The 22,535-nt window shown below is 45.6% G+C and overlaps 1 protein-coding gene across 4 annotated transcripts in view; it reads left to right on the top strand.

The window, feature by feature from the left end:
* The window catches only part of LOC139555148 (potassium voltage-gated channel subfamily KQT member 4-like), a 145,160-nt gene extending 122,995 nt beyond the window's left edge, over window positions 1-22,165 (top strand). For all 4 annotated transcript variants that reach the window (XM_071368698.1, XM_071368697.1, XM_071368695.1 and 1 more), the window contains 4 exons: window positions 2,388-2,487; window positions 11,931-12,062; window positions 12,279-12,423; window positions 18,718-22,165. In XM_071368698.1, the coding sequence (XP_071224799.1) occupies window positions 2,388-2,487; window positions 11,931-12,062; window positions 12,279-12,423; window positions 18,718-18,921 (581 nt within the window). In that variant the 3' untranslated portion in view covers window positions 18,922-22,165. The remainder of the gene's footprint in view (window positions 1-2,387; window positions 2,488-11,930; window positions 12,063-12,278; window positions 12,424-18,717) is intronic.
* The last annotated feature ends 370 nt before the right edge of the window (window positions 22,166-22,535 follow it).

Below are 22,535 nucleotides of genomic sequence, written 5' to 3'. Positions count from 1 at the left end.
TCCAGCAAGACAATAACCCCAAGCACACATCAAAATCCACAAAGAAATTGGCAACAAAAAAACAACATTTCGAAATGGCCATCTCAGTCTCCGGACTTAAACCCCATTGAAAACCTGTGGTTTGAATTGAAGAGGGCAGTCCATAAGCACATACTAAGGATATCAAGGATCTGGATAGATTGTGTATGGAGGAATGGTCTAAGATCCCTCCCAATGTGTTCTCCAACTCATTAAACTTTTTAGAAAAAGTCTCAGTGTCATTATCCTCACAAGGTGAGGTATTGAAAGGTATTGAAAACAAGGGTGTCAAAAATTTGACCTCTAACTTTTTGAGAGAAAAAAAGTAGTACAACATGTCTTTCTCAGAGCAATTGTATTAGTATAGAATAATATAATTTCCCCCTTTTTTTTATACAATTATTTGTTTTTATTTTATCTTTATTTAACTAGGCGAGTCAAGTTAAGAACAAATTCTTTTTTTCAATGACGGCCTAACAATAGTTCAGGGGCAGAACGACAGATTTTTACCTTATCATCTCAGGAATTTGATCTTGCAACCTTCCAATTACTAGTCCAACACTCTAACCACTAGGCTACCTGAATTATTTATTTTAAACTGTCATTTAAAAACAATTTTTTTAATTTTATTTATCTAGGCAAGTCAGTTAAAACTTCTTATGGCTGCAACCCAGTTAACGGGATGATATGACAACAGCCAGTGAAAGTGCAGGGCGCCAAATTCAAACAACAGAAATCTCATAATTAAAATTCCTCAAACATACATATATCTTATACCATTTTAAAGGTAATCTTGTTGTTAATCCCACCAAAGTGTCCGATTTCAAATAGGCTTATGTTAGATCACTGCAAAATCACAGAAAAACACAGTCATTTTCCCAGCCAAAGACAGGAGTCACAAAAAGCAGAAATAGAGATAAAATTAATCACTAACCTTTGATGATCTTCATCAGATGACACTCATAGGACTTCATGTTACACAATACATATATGTTTTGTTCGATAAAGTTCATATTTATATCCAAAAACCTCAGTTTACATTGGCGCCATGTTCAGAAATGCCTCCAAAAATTGCAGAGAGCCACGTCAAATAACATAAATACTCATCATAAACTTTGATGAAAGATACATGTTTTACATAGAATTAAAGATACACTTGTTCTTAATGCAACTGCTGTGTCAGATTTCAAAAAGCTTTACGGCAAAAGCACAATATTCAATAATCTGAGTACAGCGTTCAGCCACAAAAGGAAGCCATACAGTTACCCGCCAAATTGTGCAGTCAACAAAACTCATAAAAAGCATTATAAATCTTCACTTACCTTTGCTGATCTTCGTCGGAATGCACTCCCAGGACTCCCACTTCCACAATAAATGTTTGTTTTGTTCGGTAATGTCCATCATTTATGTCCAAATAGCTATTTTTGTTAGCGTGTTTGGTAAACAAATCCAAAGTCAGGAAGCGCGTTCACTAAAAGCAGACGAAATGTCAAAAAGTTCCGTAACAGTCAGTAGAAACATGTCAAACGATGTATTGAATCAATCTTTAGAATGTTTTTAACATAAATCTTCAGTAACGTTCCAACCGGAGAATTACATTGACTTCAGATGTGTGATGGAACAGAGCTCCCTCTCATGTGAATGCTCATGGTCAGAGCATGGTCAGGTCATGATAGACCTGACTAATTCCTGTCTCCTTCGGCCCCACTTCACAGTAGAGGCATTAGACAAGGTTCTACAGACTGTTGACATCTAGTGGAAGCCGTAGGAAGTGCAAACTCATCCATATCCCACTGTGTATTCAATAGGGGCTTGGTTGAAAATCGACCAACCTCAGATTTCCCACTTCCTGTTTGGATTTTGTCTCAGGTTTTTGCCTGCCATATGAGTTCTGTTATACTCACAGACATAATTCAAACAGTTTTAGAAACATCAGAGTGTTTTCTATCCAATACTAATAATAATATGCATATATTAGCAACTGGGACTGGGGAGCAGGCGGTTTACTATGGGCACCTCTGGGCACCTTTCATCCAAGCTACTCAATACTGCCCCTGCAGCCATAAGAAGTTTTAAGAAAATGTTCTTATTTTACAGTGGGTTAACTGCCTGTTCAGGGACAGAACGACAGATTTGTATCTTGTCAGCACGGGGATTTGAACTTGCAACCTTTCGGTTACTAGTCCCTGCCGCCCCATATTTTTGCTAATTTTTATCAAGGGTTTCAATCATTTCAGATCCCACTGTATATACAGTACATACTGTAGGCACATACACACAAGTACGGTCTCACGTATATACTTGTACCATCTATAAAATGTGCTAATTTGTGCACACACACTCTCACCTTGTTGTTGCCCTGTCCCCAGTGGAAGGAGTAGGGGAGGACAGTGTTGAAGACAAACCATATTGTGATGTAGCCATGGAGGAGGTGATCCCAGCAGTGAAGACCTTGATACGGGCTGTCAGGTGAGTCCTACACCCCCTCTCACATCACCCCTACCTGTACCCACAGGGTACCTACTGGTTCACACCACCCCTACCTGTACCCACAGGGTACCTACTGGTTCACACCACCCCTACCTGTACCCACAGGGTACCTACTGGTTCACATCACCCCTACCTGTACCCACAGGGTACCTACTGGTTCACACCACCCCTACCTGTACCCACAGGGTACCTACTGGTTCACACCACCCCTACCTATACCCACAGGGTACCTACTGGTTCACACCCCCCCTACCTGTACCCACAGGGTACCTACTGGTCCACAGTAACCCTAACTGTGGAACCAGGTCACCTGTCTCCTCTCTGGTCCTCAAGTCGCCACAGTACTTGGGTCTATAGTACTTCCTGTTATGGTGGCTGTAGTAAGATGAATGCCCGGCTCCTCCTGTGGGCTCTGGCTGTTTGCAGTTTAAGCTGACGGTAGCGAAAAGTCCACTTTAGCATGGTAACTGAGCCTTCCTGCCGCAGGCCGGGTTCCCAGATCTGATCAGCAAAATTGTGATGTGTCCACACTTAAAAAGATGTCGCATAAAGCTTACTTCATATTTTTTTTAAATAAATAATAATCTCACTCCATCAGGGATAGACACAGACGTTTTGGCTTTGCAGCCCTCTTCAGTGTGCGGGTACAAATATTTTAATTGAGCTCAGAAAAGCACCTTATAGTTGAAGTTTCTTCTTTCAGTCATAAAAGTGAATTGAAATGACTTAGGAACTGTGCACACTTTAGAGAGGTGTGTGGCCACTTTGAGACACCAGTTAATCCTCTCACTCAAACCCTTGTCATTTGTTTGTCTTATATTGCCCCTACCCCACATATCCAGGAATAGTCTTGTTACTCAATGTATCCTGAGTATTTTCTTATTTCCTTATCAATAAACGTGGCAAAAGGACAGTAAATGTCAAATGCACATACAATCAACAGTGTAATGTTTGAATTCAGTCTTGTCAGGTGAGCTGTTGTGTCCTGAACTTTGGTCTTTATAATTTCCCCATAATCTATAAACTTCTCTCTTTAATTTGCTACCGTGCTTATGCATATGCATTTCATATTTCTTCTGTAAGAAACATTTCACTGTAGCCCTATCCATATAAGGCAATTCCCACGAGTGTAAAGGGTTAAAAGCAGCTTATAGTGTGTATGCTGAAGTGTAGTGTACATACAGTTGAAGTCGGAAGTTTACATACACTTTAGCCAAATACATTTAAACTCAGTTTTCCCTGTCTTAGGTCAGTTAGGATTACCACTTTATTTTAAGAATGTGAAATGTTAGAATAATAGTAGAGAGAATGATTTATTTCAGCTTTTATTTCTTTCATCACATTCCCGGTGGGTCAGAAGTTTACATACACTCAATTAGTATTTGGTAGCATTGCCTTTAAATTGTTTAATAACTTGAGTCCAACATTTCGGGTAGCCTTCCACAAGCTTCCCACAATAAGTTGGGTGAATTTTGTCCCATTCCTCCTGACAGAGCTGGTATAACTGAGTCAGGTTTGTAGGCCTCCTTGCTCGGACACACTTATTCAGTTCTGCCCACAAATTTTCTATAGGATTGAGGTCAGGGCTTTGTGATGGCCACTCCAATACATTGACTTTGTTGTCCTTAAGCCATTTTGCCACAGCTTTGGAAGTATGCTTGGGGTCATTGTCCATTTGGAAGACCCATTTGCGACCAAGCTTTAACTTCCTGACTGATGTCTTGAGATTTTGCTTCAATATATCCACATAATTTTCCTGCCTCATGATGCCATCTATTTTGTGAAGTGCACCAGCCCCTCCTGCAGTAAAGCATCCCCACAACATGATGCTGCCACCCTCGTGCTTCACGGTTGGGACGGTGTTCTTTGGCTTGCAAGCCACCCCCTTTTTCCTCCAAACATAGCGATGGTCATTATAGCCAAACAGTTCTATTTTTGTTTCATCAGAGCAGAGGACATTTCTCCAAAAAGTACAATCTTTGTCCCCATGTGCAGTTCCAAACTGTCGTCTGGCTTTTTTTATGACGCTTTTGGAGCAGTGGTTTCTTCCTTGCTGAGCGGCCTTTCAGGTTATGTCGATATTGGACTCATTTTACTGTGAATATAGATACTTTTGTACCTGTTTCCTCCAGCATTTTCACAATGTCCTTTGCTGTTGTTCTGGGATTGATTTGCACTTTTTGCTTCAAAGTACGTTAATCTCTAAGAGACACCTATGACGGCTGTGTGGTCCCATGGAGTTTATACTTGCGTGACTGGATTCCACTGAAAAGGCAGCGCGGGAAATTCAAAAATATTGTTTAGAAATATTTAACTTTCACACATTAACAAGTCCAATACAGCAAATGAAAGATAAACATCTTGTGAATCCAGCCAACATGTCCAATTTTGTAAATGTTTTACAGCGAAAACACCACATATATTTATGTTAGCTCACCACCAAATCCAAAAAAGCACAGACATTTCTTAGCTTTCACAAAACCCACAAATAGAGATAAAATGAATCACTAACCTTTGAACATCTTCATCAGATGAGTCATATATCATCATGTTAAACAATACATTTATGTTTTGTTCGATAATGTGCATATACAGTGGGGAGAACAAGTATTTGATACACTGCCGATTTTGCAGGTTTTCCTACTTACAAAGCATGTAGAGGTCTGTAATTTTTATCATAGGTACACTTCAACTATGAGAGACGGAATCTAAAACAAAAATCCAGAAAATCACATTGTATGATTTTTAAGTAATTAATTTGCATTTTATTGCATGACATAAGTATTTGATACATCAGAAAAGCAGAACTTAATATTTGGTACAGAAACCTTTGTTTGCAATTACAGAGATCATACGTTTCCTGTAGTTCTTGACTAGGTTTGCACACACTGCAGCAGGGATTTTGGCCCACTCCTCCCTACAGATCTTCTCCAGATCCTTCAGGTTTCGGGGCTGTCGCTGGGCAATACGGACTTTCAGCTCCCTCCAAAGATTTTCTATTGGGTTCAGGTCTGGAGACTGGCTAGGCCACTCCAGGACCTTGAGATGCTTCTTACGGAGCCACTCCTTAGTTGCCATGGCTGTGTGCTTCGTGTCGTTGTCATGCTGGAAGACCCAGCCACGACCCATCTTCAATGCTCTTACTGAGGGAAGGAGGTTGTTGGCCAAGATCTCGCGATACATGGCCCCATCCATCCTCCCCTCAATACGGTGCAGTCGTCCTGTCCCCTTTGCAGAAAAGCATCCCCAAAGAATGATGTTTCCACCTCCATGCTTCACGGTTGGGATGGTGTTCTTGGGGTTGTACTCATACTTCTTCTTCCTCCAAACACGGCGAGTGGAGTTAGACCAAAAAGCTCTATTTTTGTCTCATCAGACCACATGACCTTCTCCCATTCCTCCTCTGGATCATCCAGATGGTCATTGGCAAACTTCAGACAGGCCTGGACATGCACTGGCTTAAGCAGGGGGACCTTGCGTGCGCTGCAGGATTTTAATCCATGACGGCGTAGTGTGTTACTAATGGTTTTCTTTGAGACTGTGGTCCCAGCTCTCTTCAGGTCATTGACCAGGTCCTGCCGTGTAGTTCTGGGCTGATCCCTCACCTTCCTCATGATCATTGATGCCCCACGAGGTGAAATCTTGCATGGAGCCCCAGACCGAGGGTGATTGACCGTCATCTTGAACTTCTTCCATTTTCTAATAATTGCGCCAACAGTTGTTTCCTTCTCACCAAGCTGCTTGCCTATTGTCCTGTAGCCCATCCCAGCCTTGTGCAGGTCTACAATTTTATCCCTGATGTCCTTACACAGCTCTCTGGTCTTGGCCATTGTGGAGAGGTTGGAATCTGTTTGATTGTGTGTGGACAGGTGTCTTTTATACAGGTAACGAGTTCAAACAGGTGCAGTTAATACAGGTAATGAGTGGAGAACAGGAGGGCTTCTTAAAGAAAAACTAACAGGTCTGTGAGAGCCGGAATTCTTACTGGTTGGTAGGTGATCAAATACTTATGTCATGCAATAAAATGCAAATTAATTATTAAAAAATCATACAATGTGATTTTCTGGATTTTTGTTTTAGATTCCGTCTCTCACAGTTGAAGTGTACCTATGTTAAAAATGACAGACCTCTACATGCTTTGTAAGTAGGAAAACCTGCAAAATCGGCAGTGTATCAAATACTTGTTCTCCCCACTGTATATATATAATTCAAATAATAATATATACAAATAATTCAAACTGTTTTAGAAACTTCAGAGTGTTTTCTATACAATAGTAATAATAATATGCATGTATTACCTTCTGGGACAGAGTAAGAGGAAATTCCGTTTGGGCACGCAATTTGTTCAAAGTCGAAATGCTGCCCCCTATCCCGATGAAGTTATACTTGCGTACTATTGTTTGTACAGATGAACGTGGTACCTTCAGGCATTTGGAAATTGCTCCCAAGGATGAACCAGACTTGTGGAGATATACCATTTTTTTTCTGACGTCTTGGCTGATTTCTTTTGATTTTCTCATGATGTCAAGCAAAGAGGCACTGGGTTTGAAGGTAGGCCTTGAAATACATCCACAGGTACACCACCTGTGGACTCAAATGATGTCAATTAGTCTATCAGAAGCTTCTAAAGCCATTACATAATTTTCTGGAATTTTCCAAGCTGTTTAAAGGCACAGTCAACTTAGTGTATGTAAACTTCTGACACACTGGAACTGTGATACAGTGAATTATAAGTGAAATATTTTGTCTGTAAACAATTGTTGGAAAAATTACTTGTGTCATGCACAAAGTAGATGTCCTAACCGACTTGCCAAAACTATACTTTGTTAACTAGAAATTTGTGGAGTGGTTGAAAAACGAGTTTTAATGACTCCAACTTAAGTGTATGTAAACTTGTGCAACCAGAGGAAAAAAAACTCTAGACCACTTTATCCCAACCAGAAGCCATGGATTACAGGCAACATCTGCACCGAGCTAAAGGCTAGAGCTGACGCTTTCAAGGAGCGGGACACTAAGCCGGACGCTTATAAGATATTCCACCATGCCCTCAGATGAACCATCAAACAGGCAAAGCGTCAATGGAGTAAGGTTGAATCCTACTACACTAGCTCTGACACTCGTCTGATGTGGCAGGGCTTGCAAACTATTACGGACTACAAAGGGAAACACAGTCACGAGCTGCCCAGTGAAACAAGCCTACCAGGTGGGCTAAATGCCTTTTATGCTCGCTTGGAGGCAAGCAACACTGAAGCATGCATGAGAGCACCAGCTGTTCTGGATGACTGTGTGAGCACGCTCTCTGTAGCCGATGTGAGCAAGACCTTTAAACAGGTCAACATTCACAAGGCCACGGGGCCAGACGGATTACCAGGACGTGTACTCAGAGCATGCACGGACCAAATGGCAAGTGTCTTCACTGACATTTTCAACCTCTCCCGGACCGAGTCTGTAATACCTACATGTTTCAAGCAGACCACCATAGTCCTTGTGGCCAAGGAAATGAAGGTAACCTCCCTAAATGACTACCGCCCCGTAGCACTCAAGTCGGTAGCCATGAAGTGCTTTGAAAGGCTGGTCATGGCTCATATCAACATCATCATCCCAGAAACTCCAGATCCATTCCAATTCGTATACTGCCCCCACTGATCCACAGATGATGCAATCTTAATCGCACTGCACACTGCCCTTTCCCAACTGGACAAAGGAACACCTATGTGAGAATGCTGTTCATTGACTATAGATCAGCGTACTTCCTGACGGGCTACCCCCAGGTGGTAAGGGTAGGCAACAACACATCTGCCACGCTGATCCTCAACAGTGGGGACCGGTGCGTGCTTCGTCCCTCCTGTACTCCCTGTTCACCCACGACTGTGTGGCCAAGCACGACTCCAAAACCATCCTTAAGTTTGCTGACAACACAACAGTGGTAGGTCTGATTACCAACAATGATGAAACAGCCTATAGGGAGGAGGTCAGAGACCTGGCAGTGTGGTGCCAGGACAACAACCTCTCCCTCCTTCAAGTTCCTTGGTGTCCACATCACCAACAAATGATCATGGTCTAAACACACCAAGACAGTCGTGAAGAGGGCACGACAACACCTTTTCCCCCTCAGGAGACAGAAAAGAAAGATTTGGAATGGGTCCTCAGATCCTCAAAAAGTTAAATAGCTGCACCATCAGGAGCATCCTGATTGGTTGCATCACCACCTGGTATGGCAACTGCTTGGCATTCAACCCTAAGGCGCTACAGAGGGTAGTGCGATACTGTCCAGTACATCAAATCCAGAACCTATATACTAGGCGGTAACAGTGTAAGGCCCATAAAATAGTCAAAGACTCCAGTCACCCAAGTCATAGACTATTCTCTCTGCTACCACATGGCAAGTGGTACCATAGGCCCAAATCTAGGTCCAAAAAGCTTCTTAATAATAGGTTCTACCCCCAAGCCATAAGACTGCTGAACAATTGATCAGTGTTTTTACACTCCTGCTACTCACTGTTTATTATCTATGCATAGTCACTTTACCTCTACCTACATGTACAAATTACCTCAACTAACTGACTCCGTCACAGTACCCCCTGTATTTAGGCTCGTTATTGTTATTTTATTGTGTTACTTTTCATTGTATTTTTACTTTAGTTTATTTAGTAAATATTTTCTTAACTGTATTTCTTGAAGTGCATTGTTGGTTAAGGGCTTGTAAGTAAGCATTTTACGGTAAGGTCTACACATGTTGTATTAGGCGCATGTGACAAATAACATTTTTATTTGATTTAATAGTGGATTGGGACTGGATTCAATTGAGGGTGGGCCCTAGTTAGTACCATGCTTGCACATGAAAGCGAGCCACCAGAACAGCTTCAATGCACCTTGGCATAGATTCTACAGGTGTTTGGAACTCTATTGGAGGGATGCGACACCATTCTTCCAGGAGTAATTCCATCATTTGGTGTTTTGTTGATGGCGGTGGAAAATGTTGTCTCAGGCTCCGCTCAAGAATTGATCCATTGGTATGACAATATAGAACCCCTAGTTTAAATAAACCACATGATACTGGATGTGTCCCAAATGGTACTCTATTCCCTTCCTATATAGTGCACTACTTTATATAGAGCTCCACTTTATAGGGAATATGGTGCTATTTGGAGTGCATCAATTGACTTATAGCTATGTGTTGTTCTGTACCTCCACACTGGGGCAGGTGTGTGTGACTGGCAACTTCCCCACCTAAGATTGATGTCTTTTAAAAAACAGGTATATTTTAGCTGAGGCTTCACTTTAGGAAGACTACTTTAGTTAATCAGCCTGCCTACCTACCTGTGGAAATGTGGGGAGTTTGGCCGTTTGGGGTATGGGGGGGAGAGAGAGAGATCTGCATACTTGCTGTAATACTCTCCTCAAACTAATCAAGCTCTGCTAAAGCCACTCATAGTTAACTTCTGTATTTCTGCCCAGTTGTGAACCTTTGACACTATTGAAGCAATTTTATGCAGTTTTATCCAGAAATCGTTGTAACTTTTTTTCTAGAGAGTTTGGAAAGTTTACCATTTGCCTATCGTTTGCCTAGTGATAGTTCCATTGCTCCGCAAGTTAGAAGTAGTTTTTTAATCTCATATACCTTTTAATAAACAACTGTTTCCCTTTTGGTGTTACACCAAAAAGCTTACCCCTCCATCACACTCACTTCACTACTTATGTCATGTCATGAGTAATGTGCATAAAACCAATAAAAAAATGACAGAATGCTGACTTTGCATATTCAATGCTGACTTCAAAATCTCAACATTTCGGTACCGATGCGGTCTCCTAAAGTGCTTCTCCATTTCCCCACCAGAGCCTCTGAGCCTGTAGATAATGATATAGTGCCAACTATGCCCCTATGCCAGGTAGCTATAGGGGGCATACTTCAGGCTGACCATGTATTATTATAACCATAACACGCGATCAAGAGAGACTCAGCACTTTGAAGAACCCCTTTAATTCTTTTTCTTTTTCATTCCTTTCTACTTTTCCTTACCCTTTCTTTAACCCACACCTGAGACCACCCTGTCAGAAAAAAATATGCTTCTACCTGCAAAATGAAAAAATACACCCTGCAAAAATCAAGTCATGAAGAATGCATCACTAAGGCTGTGTGAGGAAGGAAGGAAGGAAGGAAGGAAGGAAGGAGGAAGGGTGTCGACCACCACGCTTCTTTACCTACGTTCCCCCTCTCCTGAAGAACAGAAGAGAGAGGGAGAGAGAGTGTGTGTTATGATGTCTGCCATCAGAGTTGCAGCACACATCACTAAACTGCCATTGCACATGCAAGCTGTTCAGTCGCCACGTTACACCCTTCCTCCTTCCTGTCTGTGCCACAGCCCTGCTGTGATGTGGTGTGTGTGTGTGTGTGTGTGTTTCACCAACACACTGATATTAAAGCGGCCTTAGCCCGTCTGTGTGTGAGAGATAGGGTTTCCTCATAAAACAGCCCTCCTCCTCACCCGCCTCGCCCCGCTTCCACTCTCTGCCCACTCCAACTCACGGAGCAATCCATCACGGTGTGGGATGACCGGTTAAGTGCTTCTGTTTTGCGATGCTAACATTTGGCGTTTCCTGTATTCTGCCGAGCCAGCACCTCAGGATCCGGGTGGGGGAGAGTACTACAGCCAGCCGCTTTTACTCTGTTTCTCCTATAGTGTGACAAGCAGACACAACTCTGCCCAAAGCAGTACTGTTGTTGGTCTTGACACTATTGTACAGTATGTGCTTGGTCAACACTTTTCAGCCCCGACGTACCCTTTACTTCTTTCTAGGAAAGGGCAACTATTGGTGGAGGGAGGATGTGAATAAGATTAGCTTTGTGCACAGCTGTCTCACTGAGAGGAGAGGGGTTAGACTAGACACACACTGTGTGTGTGTGTGTGTGTGTGTGTGTGTGTGTGTGTGTGTGTGTGTGTGTGTGTGTGTGTGTGTGTGTGTGTGTGTGTGTGTGTGTGTGTGTGTGTGTGTGTGTGTGTGTGTGTGTGTGTGTGTGTGTGTGTGTGTTAGAGAGAGCTAATAGCTGACTTAGCAGAGGGCCAGGGTGTGCAGAAAACCGAGTGTGTCCCTCTCTCCTTACACAGTGCACCGGAACAAGGGTGTCGATTAGAGATATGTATACAGTAAGTATTCTATACATAGCTCTACATGTCTCATTGGTAATACAGGAGCAATGTCATTGTCAGATGTCACAACAGTGGTTTCCTTTTATGAGGCTATTTCTGAATGATATTGGTAAGGTCACTTTGACTGCAAATCTCACTTAATCACACCTACGTAGTTACACTGATGACGCTCAGGACTCGTTTCATGGTTAAACGCTTTTGCAGTATTCACTTATTTATTTCAGCAGTGTGAAATTCTACTACACTAATGTTAGTGTGTTCGTGCGTGTGTAGGATTCTGAAGTTCCTGGTGGCCAAGAGGAAGTTTAAGGAGACTCTGCGTCCGTACGACGTGAAGGACGTCATAGAGCAGTACTCTGCTGGACACCTGGACATGCTGGGGAGGATCAAGAGTCTACAAACCAGGTACACACACACACACACACACACACACACACACACACACACACACACACACACACACACACACACACACACACACACACACACACACACACAACCTACAACAGTTGGAAACAGAGTGGATTCATAACCCCACACACTCCATCACCAATACCACCACTAAATGAACCATTTTGATAATGGTTGTTGATTGTTGTGTGTTGTCCTGTTCCTACCCAGAGTGGATCAGATAGTGGGTCGTGGATCGTCCTACCAGCCAGATAATAAGAAGGTGAGGAGTGAGAAGGGAGAGAAGACCCCTCCAGAACTGGACCTTCTGGACGAGCTCAGTATGATGGGACGGGTCATTAAGGTGGAGAAACAGGTACAGAGCTCCAGTACGGTAGGACCGCAGCTCATCATCATTTTAACGCACGCCTTCTGCCACACCCAACACCTAAGCCCCTTTTTGAGCCAGGAAAAACCCTGATCATCAATGCATGGCTTTCATGATTGGGTTAATATTCTATGTAATATAGGGGTGATGTGACAACTTGATTGCTCAGGTGCTTAGACAGTATAGTTCTGAGTGAATGTGGGTAGGAAACACTTCATTTACATTCCAGACCTGTTTCAGATGGTATTTTCTAAGAATAAGTGTAGTTTTTTTCACAACCCGGCTCGTGGAAAGTGACAGACCTCTTATAGAACCAGGGCACAAATAATAAAATAATAATAATCAAGAATTTTGCTCTTTATTTAACCATCTTACATTTAAAATGTTATTTGTTCATTGAAAATTGTGAATAACTCACCACAGGTTAATGAGAAGGGTGTGCTTGAAAGGATGCACATAACTCTGCAATGTTGGGTTGTATTGGAGAGAGTCTCAGTCTTAAATCATTTTCCACACACAGTCTGTGCCTGTATTTAGTTTTCATGCTAGTGAGGGCCGAGAATCCACTCTCACATAGGTACGTGGTTGAAAAGGGCATCAGTGTCTTAACAGCGCGATTTGCCAAGGCAGGATACTCTGAGGATACTCTGCCCAATCCAGAAAGCTGGCAGTGGCTTCTGATTAAATTCAATTTTCACAGAACCTCTTTTTGCTATTTTGATGCGTCTCTCTTGTTCAGATATCGGTAAGTGGACTGGAGGCAGAGCATGAATGATCGTCAAAGGGAGAGAGAGAGGACCAAGGCGCAGCGCGTGAAAAATACATCTTCTTTAATGAAGGAAAAAACAACCACTTACAAAATGAACAAAACAAACGATCGTGAAGCTAAACTGAACTAAGTGCACACATGCAACATAGAACATACATAGACTACCCACAAAAGCCTACTGCCTATGGCTGCCTTAAATATGGCTCCCAATCAGAGACAATGAATGACAGCTGTCTCTGATTGAGACCCAATCTAGGCAGCCATAGATATAACTAGACAACCTCACTCTTCTCTACCCCATACACATACAACACCCCTAGACTAGACAAAACACACAAAGACAACCCACCCCAACTCACGCCCTGACCAACTAAATAAATAACAGAAAAAGGAACAATAGGTCAGGAACGTGACATAACCCCCCCCTTAAGGTGAAAACTCCGGGCGCACCAGCATAAAGTCTAGGGGAGGGTCTGGGTGGGCGTCTGTCCACGGTGGCGGCTCTGGCGCTGGTCGTGGTCCCCACCCCACCATAGTCACTACCCGCTTTCGTAGCCTCCTCCAAATGGCCACCCTCCAAATGAACCCCAATGGACTAAGGGGCAGCACCGGACTAAGGGGCAGCACCGGACTAAGGGGCAGCACCGGACTAAGGGGCAGCACCGGACTAAGGGGCAGCACCAGGATAAGGGGCAGCACCAGGATAAGGGGCAGCACCAGGATAAGGGGCAGCACCAGGATAACGGGCAGCACCAGGATAAGGGGCAGCACCAGGCTGGCTGGCGGATCCTGGCTGGCTGGCGGATCCTGGCTGGCTGGCTCTGGCGGATCCTGGCTGGATGACGGCTCTGGCGGATCCTGGCTGGATGACGGCTCTGGCGGATCCTGGCTGGATGACGGCTCTGGCGGATCCTGGCTGGATGACGGCTCTGGCGGATCCTGGCTGGATGACAGCTCTGGCGGATCCTGGCTGGATGACGGCTCTGGCGGATCCTGGCTGGATGACGGCTCTGGCGGATCATGGCTGGATGACGGCTCTGGCGGATCATGGCTCGCTGACGGCTCTGGCTGGTCATGGCTCGCTGACGGCTCTGGCTGGTCATGGGTCGCTGACGGCTCTGGCTGGTCATGGCTCGCTGACGGCTCTGGCTGGTCATGGCTCGCTGACGGCTCTGGCTGGTCATGGCTCGCTGACGGCTCTGGCTGATCCGGTCTGGCGGAAGGCTCTGGCTGATCCGGTCTGGCGGAAGGCTCTGGCTGATCCGGTCTGGCGGAAGGCTCTGGCTGATCCGGTCTGGCGGAAGGCTCTGGCTGATCCGGTCTGGCGGAAGGCTCTGGCTGATCCGGTCTGGCGGAAGGCTCTGGCTGATCCGGTCTGGCGGAAGACTCTCGCTGCTCCTGTCTGGCGGACGGCTCTGTAGGCTCATGGCAGACGGGCGGCTTTGAAGGCTCAATACAGACGGGCAGTTCATGCGGCGCTTGGCAGACGGACAGTTCAGACGGCGTTGGGCAGACGGGCAGTTCAGGCGCCGTTGGGCAGACGGGCAGTTCAGGCGCCGTTGGGCAGACGGGCAGTTCAGGCGCCGTCGGGCAGACGGGCAGTTCAGGCGCCGTTGGGCAGACGGACAGTTCAGGCGCCGCTGGGCAGACGGCAGACTCTGGCCGGCTGAGACGCACTGTAGGCCTGGTAGGCCTTCAGGCTAGTGCGGGGAACAACAACAGGGCACACTGGACTCTCAAGGCGTACTATAGGCCTGGTGCGTGGTACCGGCACTGGTGGTACCGGGCTGAGGGCACGCACATCAGGGCGAGTACGGGGAGAAGGAACAGTGCGTACAGGGCTCTGGAGACGCACAGGAGGCTTGGTGCGTGGCACCGGGACTGGAGGCACTGGGCTGGATACACACACCATAGGGCTAGTGCGTGGAGGAGGAACAGGGCTCTGGATACGCACTGGAAGCCTGGTGCGTGGTGTAGGCACTGGTGGTACTGGGCTGGAGCGGGGAGGTGGCGCCGGAAATACCGGACCGTGCAGGCGTACTGGCTCCCTTGAGCACTGAGCCTGCCCAACCTTACCTGGTTGTATACTCCCCGTCGCCCGACCGGTGCGGGTTATTCCACCTCCCCGCACTGGGCTATGTAGGCGAACCGGGGACACCATGCGTAAGGCTGGTGCCATGTAAGCCGGCCCGAGGAGACGCACTGGTGGCCAGATATGTAGGGCCGGCTTCATGACATCCGGCTCAATACTCAATCTAGCCCTGCCAGTGCGGGGAGGTGGAATAACCCGCACCGGGCTATGCACACGTACAGGAGACACCGTGCGCTCTACTGCGTAACACGGTGTCTGCCCGTACTCTCGCTCTCCACGGTAAGTACAGGGAGTAGGCGCAGGTTTCCTACCTGACTTCGCCACTCTCCCTTTAAGCCCCCCCCCAAGAAATGTTTGGGGTTTACTCACAGGCTTCCTACCGCGTCGTCGTGCTGCCTCCATTCGCCGGTATCCCTCCTCGCACTGCGCCAGAGAATCCCAGGCGGGCTCCGGCACTCGCCCTGGGTCGATCGACCACCTGTCGATCTCCTCCCACGTAGTGTAGCCCAGATCCTTTTCCTGCTTCCGCGCTAGCTCCTCATATCGCCGCCTCTCTGCTTTCGCTGCCTCCAGCTCAGCTTTGGGGCGGCGATATTCTCCTGGTTGAGCCCAGGGTCCCTTTCCGTCCAATATTTCCTCCCATGTCCACGAGTCCTGGTTACTTTGCCTCTGTTGTTGGTTCCGCTCACGCTGCTTGATCCACTTTTGGTGGGTAGTTCTGTCACGATCGTCAAAGGGAGAGAGAGAGAACCAAGGCGCAGCGCGTGAAAAATACATCTTCTTTAATGAAGGAAAAAACAACCACTTACAAAATGAACAAAACAAACGATTGTGAAGCTAAACTGAACTAAGTGCACACATGCAACATAGAACATACATAGACAACTACCCACAAAACCTACTGCCTATGGCTGCCTTAAATATGGCTCCCAATCAGAGACAATGAATGACAGCTGTCTCTGATTGAGACCCAATCTAGGCAGCCATAGACATAACTAGACAACCTCACTCTTCTCTACCCCATACACATACAACACCCCTAGACTAGACAAAACACACAAAGACAACCCACCCCAACTCACGCCCTGACCAACTAAATAAATAACAGAAAAAGGAACAATAGGTCAGGAACGTGACAATGAAAGGGATAACGAATCCAGTTGTTTGTGTCATCTGTTTCGGGAAAGTACCTGCGTAATTGTCCACCCAACTCACTCAGGTGCTTCGCTATATCACATTTGACATTGTCCGTAAGCTTGAATTCATTTGCACACGAAAAATCATACAATGATGGAAAGACCTGTGTGTTGTCCTTGTTAACCTGTTATGGCTGCAGCCCGGCGTCAGCCCGACGCCGGTACACCTATGACAACATCCAGCTCAAGTGCAGGGCGCGAAATTCAAAATCTATTTTTTTTTTTTTATATTTAACTTTCACACATTAACAAGTCCAATACAGCATTTGAAAGATAAACATCTTGTCAATCCAGCCAACATGTCCGATTTTTTAAATGTTTTACAGAGAAAACACCACATATATTTATGTTAGCTCACCACCAAATAAAAAAGGAGGACAGACATTTTTCACAGCACAAGTAGGATGCAAGTAGCATGCACAAGCCAACCTAACTAACCTAGAACCAACCTAAATAACCTAGAAAAAACTACCTCAGATGACAGTCCTATAACATGTTACACAATAAATCTATGTTTTGTTCAAAAAATGTGCATATTTTAGCTATAAATCAGTTTTACATTACTGCTACCATCATAGCTACAGTCAGAAATCGCACGGCAGTAGCCAGAGAAAATACAGACACCAACGTCAACTACTAATTACACATCATAAAACATTTCAGAGAAATATATGGTGGATAGCTAATGAAAGAGAAAGATCTTGTGAATAGAGCCAATATTTCCGATTTTTCAAGTGTTTTACAGCGAAAACACAATATATCGTCATATTAGCTTACTACAATAGCTAACATCACAACAGCATTGACTCAAGGCAAACGGTAGCATAGCACAGTTCGACAGATACAGTGGGGAGAACAAGTATTTGATACACTGACAATTTTGCAGGTTTTCCTACTTACAAAGCATGTAGAGGTCTGTAATTTTTATCATAGGTACACTTCAACTGTGAGAGAAGGAATCTAAAACAAAAATCCAGAAAATCACATTGTATGATTTTTAATTAATTAATTTGCATTTTATTGCATGACATAAGTATTTGATCACCTACCAACCAGCAAGAGCCTCTTGGTGGATGCTGCAGTGTACCCAAGTGGCGTCGGGAGCAACTGCTTGCATGCACGTTACCACTCCACTATGTCTCCCTGTCATGGCTTTTGCGCCATCAGTACAGATATCAACACGTATTGACCACCAACGTCCATTTGATGTTACAAAGCTATCTAGTACTTTAAAAATATCCTCTCCTGTTGTCCTGGTTTCCAGTGGTTTGCAGAAGAGGATGTCTTCCTTAATTGACCCCCTATAAACGTTACGGACATATACCAGGAGCTGTGCCAGGTCCGCCACGTCTGACTCATCCAGCTGTAACGCATAGAGTTCACTGGCTTGTATACGAAGCAGTAATTGTTTCAAAACATCTCCTGCCATGTCACTGTTGCGCCTTGAAACAGTGTTGTTTGATGAAGACATTGTCTGTATAATTTTTTGGGCCTTTTCCCCCAGCATTGTCCCAGCCATATGCACGGCAGCTGGAAGAATTAAGTCCTCCACAATATTATGGGGCTTACCTGTCCTAGCCATTCGGTAGCTCACCATAGAAGACGCTTCTAGACCTTTCTTATTAATGGTATCTGTTGCTTTTATATATGTCTTACTACTCGAAAGTCGTCTTAATCCATCTGACTACGGATCAGAAGATTCTAGGTTTGACTGCTGGCTCGGCACTGTATTTAGTTGACCAAAATCAAGCTCGGAAAAATATTTAACTTACTCCCGAGGTGTTGACCTGTTGCACCCTCTGTTCCACCCTCGACAACCACTGTGATTATTATAATTTGACCCTACTGGTCATCTATGAACGTTTGAACATCTTGGTCATGTACTGTTAGAATCTCCACTTGGTACAGTCAGAAGAGGACTGGCCACCCCTCAGAGCCTGGTTCCTCTCTAGGTTTCTACCTAGATTCCTGCCTTTCTAGGGAGTTTTTCCTAGCCACCGTGCTTCTACATCTGCATTGCTTGCTGTTTGGGGTTTTAGGCTGGGTTTCTGTATAGCATTTTGTGACATCGGCTGATGTAGAAAGAGCTTTATAAATACATTTGATTGATTGATTGAACATAGCTAGTACTAATAACATAGTTGAACGTTGCATTTTTGTGATATATGTTTACCTTGTGATTTTTGTATAGCGTTCGTATCTTGTTGTTTTGTCGGTGTGTACAGGTGCAGTCGATAGAGAACAAGCTGGACCTCCTGCTTAACTTCTACACCCAGTGTCTGAAGAAAGGCTCGTCCAACTTCACCCTGTCCTCTCTGTTGGAACCAGAACTGACGTCAGACTACCACAGCCCCACGGACCACCGCGACCTCTTCCCCTCTGCCAACACACTCAACATCTCCCACTCAGAGTCCAGCCATATGGAGTGACTGGTAGTGTACTCACTGACTGGGGCTGGGGCTGAGGCTGGGGCTGGGCGGGTATGAACTGGGCCCACCACTAGACCCTCACCTTAATGTTTTTAAGCCCTGAGATGTCATGTCACTATACTGGACTGTAGCAGCACTCCCGGAACAACCCTCTATGCCCATATCTCTTTTGCAGTTGTAACCCTTGACCTTTCTACTGATCACCAAACCAATTTGATTCCTAACTTAGAATCCTCTCGCTAGGAATTCACACTCCACACTTTAGAACCCACACTTATCAGTTCCTCCCTCCACATATTTAAAATCCTCTGCTCCATATGTTAGAGCCACCAATAGTGGAGAATTCATCATACTATCCTCTCTCTATTTTAGTGCTGAGCGATTAACCGAAATGTTGGTTATTGTTCACCAGCGTCGGTTCAATTATCTGAATTCCATTTCATTCTGTTTTTATCTGTGAGCTCAATGTGCACATTTCTCTAGAGATTAATCATATTGACCGAACTGTGCGATGTAGTAGGGAGTTGTAGTTTCCAACAGGCCAATGGACTCTACAAGGTATCGAAAGCGTTCCACAGGGATGATGGCCCATGTTGACTCCAATGCTTCGGTCAATCTGGAGGCGAAAGAAACATACACCTGTTTAGGCGAGGTGCTGGCTAGCGGAGTAGAACACCTGTTTAGGAGAGGTGCTGGCTAGCAGAGTAGAACACCTGTTTAGGAGAGGTGCTGGCTAGCGGAGTAGAACACCTGTTTAGGCGAGGTGCTGGCTAACGGAGTAGAACACCTGTTTAGGAGAGGTGCTGGCTAGCGGAGTAGAACACCTGTTTAGGAGAGGTGCTGGCTAGCAGAGTAGAACACCTGTTTAGGAGAGGTGCTGGCTAGCAGAGTAGAACACCTGTTTAGGAGAGGTGCTGGCTAGCGGAGTAGAACACCTGTTTAGGCGAGGTGCTGGCTAACGGAGTAGAACACCTGTTTAGGAGAGGTGCTGGCTAGCGGAGTAGAACACCTGTTTAGGAGAGGTGCTGTCTAGCGGAGTAGAACACCTGTTTAGGAGAAGTGCTGGCTAGCGGAGTAGAACACCTGTTTAGGAGAGGTGCTGTCTAGCGGAGTAGAACACCTGTTTAGGAGAGGTGCTGTCTAGCGGAGTAGAACACCTGTTTAGGAGAGGTGCTGGCTAACAGAGTAGAACACTTTAAAAAGAAAAGGAGAGACGCAAACTCTAGGAGCTCAGACGCAATAATTTAATAACCAACGTTTCGACAGCCAAGCTGTCTTCATCAGGGTAAAGCTCCAATGCTTCCCACAGTTGTCAAGTTGGCTGGATTTTCTTTGGGTGGTGGCCCATTCTTGATACATGTGGGAAACTATTGAACTCTTGACACACTCAAACCTGTGTGCCTGGCACCTACTACCATACCCCGTTCAAAGGCACTTCAATCTTTTGTCTTGAACATTCACCCTGTGAATGGCACACACACACAATACATGTTTCAATTGTCTCAAGGCTTAGAAATCCTTCTTTAATCTGTCTCCTCCCCTTTATCTACACTCATTAAAGTGGATTTAACAGGCAACATCAATAAGGGATCATGGCTTTCACCTGAATTCACCTGGTCAGTCTACATCATGGAAAGAGCAGGTGTTCTCACTTTAAAAAACAACTAAAATAGTGATTTTGTCAGACAGCATAGACAACAGCTATATAGAGATGAGATCAAGACCTGGAATTAAATAATAGTCGTAAAATTAAACAAATGTAATTTACACAACTGAAATATTTTAGTAAGGTAATGATGGTTAATTTGATTTAACTAGGCAAGTCAGTTAAGAACAAATTCTTATTTTCAATGACAGCCTCAGAACAGTGGGTTAGTTGCCTTGTTCAGGGGCAGAACGACAGATTTTTACCTTGTCAGCTCGGGGATTCAATCTTGCAACTTTTCAGTTACAAGTCCAATGCTCTAACCACTAGGCTACCTGCCACCCCAGGCTGCAGTAATGGGCTGTCACTACCATCATGGAACTTTCATTCATTGTTTTATTCTGTATTGGTATAGCATTCAACCCACATAATGCATAGTGCATTGTTTAAAAAAATGATCGAAATCGAAAACCCTGATTATTTTTTAATAATGGAACTGAAACCGACTGACCTCAAAAAGCACTAATCGCTCAGCACTGCTCTATTTCCAAAGCAGCACCCATCAACCCTTACCACCCCTCACCTCTGTTTTCACCCACGTTATCCCCTTACCACCCCTCACCTCTGTTTTCACCCACGTTATTCCCTTACCACCCCTCACCTCTGTTTTCACCCACGTTATCCCCTTACCACCCCTCACCTCTGTTTTCACCCACGTTATCCCCTTACCACCCCTCACCTCTGTTTTCACCCACGTTATCCCCTTACCACCCCTCACCTCTGTTTTCACCCACGTTATCCCCTTACCACCCCTCACCTCTGTTTTCACCCACGTTATCCCCTTACCACCCCTCACCTCTGTTTTCACCCACGTTATCCCCTTACCACCCCTCACCTCTGTTTTCACCCACGTTATCCCCTTACCACCCCTCACCTCTGTTTTCACCCACGTTATCCCCTTACCACCCCTCACCTCTGTTTTCACCCACGTTATCCCCTTACCACCCCTCACCTCTGTTTTCACCCACGTTATCCCCTTACCACCCCTCACCTCTGTTTTCACCCACGTTATCCCCTTACCACCCCTCATCTCTGTTTTCACCCACGTTATCCCCTTACCACCCCTCACCTCTGTTTTCACCCACGTTATCCCCTTACCACCCCTTTCACCTCTGTTTTCACCCACGTTATCCCCTTAACACCCCTCACCTCTGTTTTCACCCACGTTATCCCCTTCTCCTCCATGTTCTCTCCATCCTCATCTCTCCATGATAGTCCTAACCAACCCTTACCACCCCTCACCTCTGTTTCCCCCCACACCTTCCTCCCATTATCCCCTTCTCCTCCATGTTCTCTCCATCCTCATCTCTCCATGATAGTCCTAACCAACCCTAACCCATCCTCAAGCGAACATTGCCAGTGGACCTGTGGAGTACTTAACATACAGGCACTGGCCACCAGAGGGAACCTAGACACTGGCCACCAGAGGGAACCTAGACACTGGCCACCAGAGGGAACATGGACACTGGCCACCAGAGGGAACATGGACACTGGCCACCAGAGGGAACATGGACACTGGCCACCAGAGGGAACATGGACACTGGCCACCAGAGGGAACATGGACACTGGCCACCAGAGGGAACATGGACACTGGCCACCAGAGGGAACATGGACACTGGCCACCAGAGGGAACATGGACACTGGCCACCAGAGGGAACATGGACACTGGCCACCAGAGGGAACATGGACACTGGCCACCAGAGGGAAACTAGACACTGGCTACCGGAGGGAACACGGACACTGGCCACCAGAGGGAAACTAGACACTGGCTACCAGAGGGAACACGGACACTGGCCACGAGAGGGAACACGGACACTGGCCACCAGAGGGAACACGGACACTGGCCACCAGAGGGAACACGGACACTGGCCACCAGAGGGAACACGGACACTGGCCACCAGAGGGAACA

Source organism: Salvelinus alpinus, chromosome 26, assembly GCF_045679555.1.
Source record: "Salvelinus alpinus chromosome 26, SLU_Salpinus.1, whole genome shotgun sequence".
Classification (NCBI taxonomy): Eukaryota; Metazoa; Chordata; class Actinopteri; order Salmoniformes; family Salmonidae; genus Salvelinus; species Salvelinus alpinus.
This window is presented reverse-complemented; position numbering and strand designations above follow the sequence as displayed.